Raw genomic sequence first — 9,638 nt, 5'->3', positions numbered from 1 at the left:
TTCTAGATCTACCATCTCTTCCATGTGTGTCTTCCACACAATCTCTGTGCCTTTGTTTCCCCATCTGGGTATAATTAAAATCAGAATGAGGACGTCGATCTGCAAGGACTCAGATAAAGCATCAGAAGGGGAATTTATATTTGCTCTTGACACTCAGTAGAAGAGATGAAGTGCCACACTATACATGCAGTGAGCACACCCCAAGCTAAAATGCAGTGAGTAATTTCCTATGTTAGGACTAACTGCATTGCAGCCATTTTCTGCCCTGGAGACATACCCAGGAAAGTCAATTGGTGGCAAACTGCAGCCTCCCCTGTGGAGTCCTCACATAGCTCAGGCACATAGGATAGTGAAATATGATTAAAATTTCTTCTAGTGCAAACAGTGTCTTGCTGCTCCTGTTGCACAGAATCACAGAATGGCAGGCATTGGAAGGGCCCTGTAGAGCTAAAGCAGGTTCCCCTCGATCAGGGGGCACAGGAATATGTCCAAGTGGGTTTGGAAACCTCCTGAGAAGGAGCCTCCACACCCTCTTTGGGCAGCCTGGGCCAGGGCTCCCTCACCTCAACACCAAATAAGTGGGACTTTTTGTGTTACAGCTATGTCCACTGCCCCTTGTCCTTTCACTGGAGACAATAGAAGAAAGTGTTGCCCCATCCTCCTGAAATCTATCCTTTGGTACTTCTAGGTGTTAATGAGGTCTCCCTTTTCTAGTCTTTAGTCTTTTCTAGGTTAAACAGCCCCAGGTCCTGCAGCCTTAGACACATGGTAGACAACAGTCTGATCTTTTGCTTTCCCACTCTTGCACTATGCCTTGGATCATTCCAGTAGCCCAACAATTCTATAGCACCACCATGTATTCCATTACATGGACATGAAGAAGACAATCTGAATAAAAACCAAATGTCTTTCAGCTTTAGAGAAAAACTTTTGCATGACAAAGGATGACAGTGTGCAGCACCTGCTTTCAGGTCACAGAATCACAACATGTTAAGGGCTGAAAGGGACCTTGAAAGACCATCCAGTCCAACTCCCCTGCCAGAGCAGCACCACCTAGAGTGGGTCACACAGGGACTCATCCAGCTGGGTTTGGGATGTCTCCAGAGAAGGAGACTCCACAGCCCATCTGGGCAGCCCCTGCCAGTGCTCCCTCAGCTCAACGGGGAACAAATTCTGCCCTGTGCTGCTTTGGAACCTCTTCTGTTGCAGCTTGTCCCCATTGCCCCTTGTCCTGTCATTGGCCATCACTGAGCACAGCCTGGCTCCAGCCTCCTCACACCCACCCTTGATGCACTGGAACGTGAATGAGGTGGTGGAAGGACCTGTGGGCAGTCCCTGTGGCTGCAGGGCTCAGCTCACTGACCTCACTGTGCCTCACGGAGATGAGGGCCGGGCCCTACCGGCGAGGACAGGCCGCGCCCTCGCGCCTGGGCCACAGCGACCGTGACACCACGGCCTGAGTCACGGCACCATCAGCGGCGGCGGATTGGAGGCGAGGGGAGGTGAGGAGACGAGGGGAGGATGTGGACCGGGCAGGTGACGCCATCGGCCCCGGTGCAACCGGCGTCTCGGCCGCCTCCTTCCCCCCCCGCCCCGTGGCGCGGCCTCGCCGTCGCTAGGAGACGCGCGCGCGTGACGCCGCCCCTCGCGCCCGGTGACGTCAGCGACGGCAGCCGCGGCGGATCAGCTGGAGGCGGCCGCAGCGCGTCCGGGCTTCGCGGGGGCTGCGGCAGGTAACGTGGCGGGGCCGGGCAGGGGTCGCGCTGGGCCGGCTGCGCTCCCGCCTCGCACCTGGCGCTGGGGCCGGGAGGGTGGAGCGGTGGCGGTGAAAGGAGGCCCCATCCTGCTCGGCCCCCAACCCTGTGCCCCGCTCCGTCCCGGTCCCGAGCCCGCCCGGGCTCCATTCTTACGGCGTCTCTCCTCAGAGGCCGCGGCGGGGACGGAGCCGTCATGGGGGAACTGTTCCGCAGCGAGGAGATGACCCTGGCCCAGCTCTTCCTTCAGTCCGAGGCCGCGTATTGCTGTGTCAGCGAGCTGGGCGAGCTTGGGAAGGTCCAGTTCCGCGACGTGAGTACCGGCCGCCCCTCGCCGGCAATGCCCCCGACGACGGCCGCAGCCCCCGGCCCCTCCGAGCCTGCGGGTGCCGCCCCGCGAGAGCCGCTCCTCGCTGCCGCAGTGGCTCGGGCGGGGATGTCGCTGAGGAAAGGCCTCTTTCTGTCTCTCCACAGCTGAACCCAGACGTGAACGTGTTCCAGCGCAAATTCGTTAATGAGGTCAGGAGATGCGAAGAAATGGACCGAAAGCTAAGTACGTTTCTTTCAGGGGTTTAATATCATAGAACCACGGTGTCATTTAGGTTGGAAAAGACTTCTAAGCACCTGGAGTTGAAGCCCTGCACTCACACTGCCCAGCCCACCACTAACCCCTGGCCCTAGGCACTTCAGCTCCATGGCTTTGGGATCCTTCCAGGGCTGGGCACTCCCCCACCTCCCTGGGCAGCCTGGCACAGGGGCTGACACCCCTCTCAGGGGGAAAAAAGCTCTTTCTCAGCAGCAATCTCAGCCTCCCTTGGTGCAACTTGAGGTCATTTCCTCTTTTCCTGTCATTAATTACTGGGGAGACTGACCCCCACCTTGCTACAATCTCTAGCTCTGAAATCTGCAAGGCAGTGTTAGGAAACACAGTGCTTACCAGAGCTGTGAAGGCCACCTTTCTGCTGTTTTATCAGCCAATTAGCCTGCCTCCAGGGATGCACTTCCTGCCCAAAAGATAACCTTAACAAATAAGACCACCTTAGAAGAGGAGGTGAAAGAACTCACAGCTGCTGGTCAGGCAAGGTGGAGGCTTCAGTGGTGATTTGACACTGAAACATCTGTTTAGTTAACATTCACATTGCTGTCTCTCCAGGGTTTGTCGAGAAGGAGATTAAAAAAGCAAACATTCCTATCATGGACACTGGTGAAAACCCAGAGGTGCCTTTTCCACGTGATATGATTGACTTGGAGGTAATGATGTGTGTTGAGACCCAAGTTGTGTTTGATTCTAGGTGGAAAGGGGGGAAATCAGCTCCACTGGAAGCTACCCAGTGAATTTAATGGCACAGGTGCATTTACCACAGTTCCCAGCTGCACTTGCAGTGCCACCACCTCACCTCAGGATGATTTTTGACTCACACGCATTGTTTTGTTTGTGTGTTGATGCAAACACAGAAGTGAAAGTACTTAGGAGGGATTTCACCCATTTAAAGGAGTCTAAAAACTGTTGGAAATGCAAGTTTCATGGTGGGTGTATGTTAACGTTTCAATGATTTGAAGAACAACATATAAACCCAGCCTGTAAAAGGCTGGCTGAGCATGAAAAGCTTCAGGTTGCCTGAAGAAAATGTCGTAAATCACAAATGTCACAGGCTGGAGGCTTAACTCTATGGGGATATAAAGCATTTTGCCCACTTCCTTGTTTAAATAGCCCTCACAGCACTTATGGAATTGCTTCAAGTCCCTTTTTTCCTTCCATCTCTCGTGTTTTGCAGGCGAACTTTGAGAAAATCGAAAACGAGCTTAAAGAAATCAACACAAACCAGGAGGCTCTGAAGAGAAACTTCTTGGAGCTGACGGAATTAAAGTTCATACTGCGTAAAACTCAGCAGTTTTTTGATGAGGTCAGAATACCGGGGGCGGGTTAACGCTTGGGGAGCTGGTTCTTCTCCCACAACTCACCATATTTATTCTGAAATACAGGTTCTTTTTAGCGCCTGTTTTGGACAGCAGGGTCATTTTTATGCTTTGTTTAAGAAAGCTTCTCAAGTTGTTTTCCTTTTTCCTCATGGTTTTTCCATTTTACCCATGGTTTGCCTCTTGTGGTGTTGAGTTTTGTTTAAGCAAGGGCTATTTATTCTGGAAGAAAATGGTGTGAAACAATTAAGATACGGGTAGTTTTTAAAGCACACCAACAGACCAAAAACTTGGTGCTCCCTTGAGCACTTTGTCCAGTGGATAAGAGTTTCCTTGGTACACAGGCAGATAACAGCCGTGTCTCACACAGAGAGATTGCAATAAAGGTTAACTTCTCCTCAGCCTTGGAAATGTTACGTGAAGATTACTTGTTAGGGTCAAAATACAAAGTCCACTGAAGCAATAGATTATTCATTCATTTATTTGAGCCTTTGATCAAACCCTAAAGCTTTCAGAGGTAAGTTCTGGAGCAAAGCTGCCATTGGGAATGTTCAATGCTTTGTCAGATATCAGTTAGGACAGAAACTGGCAGCTCTTCCACGGAACCTGAGAAGAGCTTCTCTGATGTCATTCATGAGGCAGACATAAAGCCTCCATGGGAGAAGACATAGTCATTTGTTGGAAGGCTTGGGTATCTCTGAGTCTAAGGAGTCTTCTCAAAGAGCTCCTGTGTGGTTCCTTTTAGAATGGTGAGGATGTGTTTTTGCTGAGTACACATCCTGTTTCCTCTAATCCAAGGATTTGATCAAAGAGTTCTTAACGGATATGGCTTCTGCTGTTACAAAGGCTGTGATCAAGTAGAGCTGGGCTCCTGCAAACTTTAGACCTTTTATGTGACGGTTTGGTGTTTGGGTTCTTGGCACAGAGATGCTGCCTGTTCGGGCATTAAGGTTGTCCCTGTGCCTGCACAAGTCTTAGTCACTGCTAACACACTGGTTGATTGGTGATGGGGTTGGTTTTGGTATCAAAAAAAGTCCTTGTCTTTCACTGTTGAACATTCACCTACAAGTATCTCCCTGGACAAAACATCATTAACCTTATAGTCCGTTACTTAGCTGCGTGAAGGTGCTACTGCCTGCCTATACTGAGTAGAACCAAGTACAGCTCCTGCTTCTTTATTAATTACTGACCTCTCTGGTGAGAGCTGCCGAGTGCCTTTCTTCAAGTACAGTATGCTCATGCTAAATTTAAAGGTCAAAATCCCTTTTCTAAACAGTCTTATGTCAGGTGACCCAGAGAAGGGAACTCATGTCAGACCTAAAGGAACTGGTGACTGAAAGTTTAGATAGGTTCTTGCTCCTCCTTGATAACTGTTTTCTGTAATAATAAAACAAAGAACAACAAATAACATGTACTGCTGTGTGTGAAAGCCAACTGAACAGCTGATATGTGAAATTCAGTAACACAGAAGTGTTGAAAACCTAAAACTGTTTCAGTTCTCACAATTAAACAGCAAACAGTGTGTAAGAGATCCTGACCAGTCCAGGATTTTTAAGCCTTGTGCAGTCTTAATTATTATCCCAAAGTGATGAACACCTCATTTCTTCATGCTGTCATTTGCACAGTACCTTCAACACTTGAAGACTTCAGTAACTTGTAATTAAAATTGTGCTATTCATAGTATGAAGTTGCACAAGAAATGGCATACTGTCCAGATTGCTTGGTACTTGGCATTTGCTCCACTCTCCGGAGTTTGTGCCTGGGGGAGGGAGGAAGGCAAAATTCTTTTCACTTATTCTTCACATGACCATTCTAGTCCAAGTAGCCATTTCTTGTTTCAACGTGTTGATGATTATGCTCCTTTTCTCAGTCTTCTTGTCTTTGCTTATGAAGAGCAGTATGAGCTGGAGAGATTTCTCTGACAGTTTTGCCTAGAGTGTGAGCGTAAAAGAAGACTGGAAAAGTAATGGTTAATGGCATGCAGTCCCCTGTCTCTCTTTCCTCTTAACTCTTCTCCCCATCTGCTCTCTTCTGTTTGTTTTGCATTCGTCATCTCTGTCTGGGCTCTGGGTTAACAAGTTAGATGGTGGAATGGATCTTTTTTAGTTCTTGTGAAAATTGATCCTTGTTCTGTTTGTGACCTGGAAGGGGCTTGAATTGTATGGCATTGTGTGATCACAATAATGATCAAGAGGAGGGAAAATGAACCTCTTTTAGGCCTTGAGATTAAAGGTGCTGATCTGGGTGAACAATAAGCAATTGAAGGTTGTTTAATAATGAATGGTCTGCATTCCAATTACTGACATGCAAGTGCTTGGGTTCTTCCAGTCCTGAAGGATGTAGTAGAAAGTACTTCACCATAACTGTAATATTTCACTTGCTGCTGCTGAAAATGCTTGGCCAAAGTAAATTTCCCAGAGCCTTGTTTTTTTCTGCGTAGCTCTTTCATTTTCAAATAGTCTCTCAATTTGTAATTTCCATTCAGTCTCATAAGGCTGCTTTGGTTATCCTTCCACAACCAGAACCAAGGCTGATGTGCTGTTTCCTTTCTAGAAAGGGAAAAGGGTGCAGTCATCAAATCAAAGGAGTTGAGGGGTGAATTTAAAGAATGTAGGGTTTTGTTATGCAAATGATCCTCGTGTAAGAAAGTTCCTGTTTAGTAAAACTGGTCTAACCCCTCTAAGCAAGGCTTATGTTTGCTTCATAGTGTCCTGAATAAAGGATGCATAGCTCCAAAGGGTCAGAGGTATTAGTAAAGGTAGATAATCTCTCAAGGGAGGCAGATCCAAAGTTGTCACGTGTGCTATCTGCCTTTTGTGTGTTCCATATGCTAAGATGTGATGCACCTCACAAAGATTATCACAGAGAGTATCTTGGTTGCTGATAAATACAATACAAGCCTCTTAAAATTGTAACTTAAATGTTTTTCAACATCCTGAAATCTAGATATCAAATACTCACTGGTATCTTTGGTCTGTATGTTTTGTTGTGGAGTACCAAACTTCCTTATTTTTACCGTGTCCTCTCTGAAACAAGTTTTTTCATTCAGTTTTTGGTGTTGCAACAAGTTACCTTAAGGTTGAAAGGATCAGAAATTCTTCTTGTTGGCTTTCTGGACTTAAATTAAAGGCTCCCTTTTGTAACATCCGTAAGCCAAAGCAAGTGTTTGTACGAGCAACTGGGTCGTGTTTGATGTCAGCCTTGCAAAAACTTGTATGTGGTAAATACTTTTAATGATGTGCAAATAAAATGTTGTGAAGGGGTTTTTTTCCCACTTAAATTATGATGCAACTGTTGCACAAATAAAGAACCTATGGCTGAGTCATTGAGCTAGCTATATACTTTTGCAAGGCTGCACTGTATGTGTGCATGTATTTTATGTGTTCTAGGGTCAAATTCTACCTTCAAGCTCATTTTGGCAAGTCCCCTTGATGGCTCTGTGGGGAAGACCTCCTGCCTACCACAGAGGGTGTAGAATTTGGCCCTTTGTTTGTCCCAAGGGACTGTAATTTTTGTCATTTCGTTATATAACCTGCAGAAGTAGAAATGACTGTGATGCGTGTTTGAACAAAGTACGAAGGATGGTGCACAAGAGGATGCGATTTGAACATCCTTTGTGACCTCAATTGCTGATACAAGCTATGTTCCTGAGAATTGTAGCCTGCAAAGTTGGTATACTGACAGATGGTGTGCAGAAAGGACAGTATAAACCAGCATCCTACTTTCATGCCTGGCTAGGAAGAGATGAGCAGTGTCCTCAGACTGCCCCAAGCAATGCATCTTATGGGTCTGGCAATCATACATAGAGTCAGTATGGATAAATATCTTGAAGAATGAAAAGATTGAATCAGTAGGCAGGCTTTTAGACTGGGAATACTGTGTGTTTCTCCTGGAGGGAGAACTTTGTAAAGTCACTAAAGAGAATTACCATCCAGTACTTGCAGGTTTTGTTACCGATTCCAACCCTGTGTCTATGCTAATGTGACAAGTGACATGGAATCAATCAAGCTGTTGGCATGTAATTCTGAAATAAATGAGGTTTTCAGTATTGCCTTTGCTTTGGAGTATGGCAGAAGTCTGGCACGTGCAGGATGTGCAGGTCGTGCATGACTGGTGGTGGGGCTACAGCCTTGGGAAGCTGCAAGCTGCCCTAAGGTCATTTGAACTGTCTGTGGAAGACTTACCTGAGCATCGTTCTTCCTCTGGCATAGAACAAGGTCCTAGACTGCTCTGCGTGCATGTGTAATTTCTCAGACACCTCTTAGAAATGCCTTTTATGTCTTTATTAGTCTGCAGAAAATGCACAAGTTGCGCAAGAGGGAGTCAGCATCTACCTTCACATTCTTCCCCATTTAAGATCTAGGGAAGGATGGGAGTAAAGGATGTCACTGTTTTGTGACATTGAAAAGCAGTTCTTGGGAACATGACTTGTATTTAAAAGTTGTTAATTTTTTTGTTTGAATTCTGCCTTTCTTCAGACTTGATCTATCCCACAGTCCTATTGTTCTGTTCCAGCAATCTTCAGGCCTTTTTTGTATGGAAGCTTTGCTGAGACATTCCACTTTTCCTCTCGTTTTTCTCCTCCCTTGTATGATTCTTGCTGTCTTTTCTGTCATCTAGTTCCTCTCTCTGCTGTCTTACGTTCGTTCTTCTTCTTTTCTTTTTTTGTCTCCCCAAACTATCTCCTGGTTCCTCGTTCCCTGCATGCCACTAACTAGTTTCATTAGATATTAATTGATTTGTGAATTCAGGCTGAATTGCATCATCAGCAGATGGCGGATCCAGACCTGTTGGAGGAATCCTCTTCGCTCCTGGAACCAAGTGAGATGGGAAGAGGCACCCCACTACGACTTGGGTAACAGCACTTTGTGCTCCCTTTTATCTGCCTTTAGGATCGTGAGATTATGTTCAGCCTGAGGAATCCACAGCAGCTGTGGAAACTTCCAGAGTGGCAGATCAAGCAGATTAAGGGTGATCTAGAACCCTCTGTTAGTCTCTGTTCTGTTTTGTACATTCATTTCCCAGTTTGTGCTACTCTGCACAAAGAAACAAATTATACTGGTTTGTTCCTGGTAAATCTGTTCTGGTTGCTTTTTCAGACATTCTGAGCTCTCAAAGCTTTGTTGAAGCTACTAACTACTCTGAGTCCACAATGCTCTGAAACAAACGTGTAGTTCTGTATCCTCTTTATTGGCTGCTTCCAGGCTGCCTTTGTACTGTGTAATTCTTCATCTGAATGTAGTGGTTTTGAACCAGTGAGTTCTTCCGAAGCACATCCCTAGAGCACAGTCAGTGGTAGCCATGACTACTATAAAATGTACCAGGAACTTACTGTGATTAAGACTATCAGGAAGAGAAACTGTATGTCTAAATGCATGTGTTTTTCCTTTAAATTATAACTGTCTTTAGTAGATGATCTCAATCTGTTAAAAGACACAGCTTGTGATACAGTGGTATCATTTTTGTTATGTTTTTATTTCTGTGTCTTCATAGAATCACAGAATGATAGGGATTGGAAGGGATCTTTAGATATCATCTAGTCCAATTCCCCTGCCAAAGCAGGTTCCCCTCGATCAGAGGGCACACAAGGGTTTGGAAACCTCCAGAGAAGGAGCCTCCCCACCCTCCCTGGGCAGCCTGGGCCAGGGCTCCCTCACCTCCACACCAAAGCGGTTTCTCCTTGTGTTCAAGTGGAACATTTTGATGTTCCAGCTTATGCCTGTCACCCCTTGTCGTGTCACTGGAGATGACAGAAAAAAGTGCCACCCCATCCTCTTGACAGACACCTTTTAAATACCTGTAAGTGTTACTGAGACCTTCAGAGGCCCTTCCATTTGGCATAGAAAGGCTGATTTTAAACCAGCATTTTTACCTCTTTCTGTCCGATGCGAAGCTCCAGTTGCCATCAGTGTTTTGTCTGTTAGGCTGTGGGTTCTCTTAGGTGCAGACCTGAAGGTGTGTGCTGTC

General features: G+C 46.3%; 1 protein-coding gene across 2 annotated transcripts in view; it reads left to right on the top strand.

The window, feature by feature from the left end:
• The first annotated feature begins 1,655 nt into the window (after nucleotides 1-1,655).
• ATP6V0A1 (ATPase H+ transporting V0 subunit a1) overlaps nucleotides 1,656-9,638 on the top strand; it is a 30,845-nt gene continuing 22,862 nt past the window's right edge. Inside the window, exons 1-6 of one of the 2 annotated variants that reach the window (XM_062019377.1) lie at nucleotides 1,656-1,733; nucleotides 1,926-2,067; nucleotides 2,229-2,307; nucleotides 2,908-3,005; nucleotides 3,530-3,658; nucleotides 8,444-8,526. In XM_062019377.1, coding sequence (XP_061875361.1) covers nucleotides 1,951-2,067; nucleotides 2,229-2,307; nucleotides 2,908-3,005; nucleotides 3,530-3,658; nucleotides 8,444-8,526 — 506 coding nt within the window. In that variant the 5' untranslated portion in view covers nucleotides 1,656-1,733; nucleotides 1,926-1,950. Of the gene's footprint in view, nucleotides 1,734-1,925; nucleotides 2,068-2,228; nucleotides 2,308-2,907; nucleotides 3,006-3,529; nucleotides 3,659-8,422; nucleotides 8,527-9,638 lie in introns of both variants that reach the window. The other variant, XM_062019375.1, reaches the window with a different exon arrangement.

This window comes from Colius striatus, chromosome Z, assembly GCF_028858725.1.
Source record: "Colius striatus isolate bColStr4 chromosome Z, bColStr4.1.hap1, whole genome shotgun sequence".
NCBI lineage: Eukaryota > Metazoa > Chordata > Aves > Coliiformes > Coliidae > Colius > Colius striatus.
This window is presented reverse-complemented; position numbering and strand designations above follow the sequence as displayed.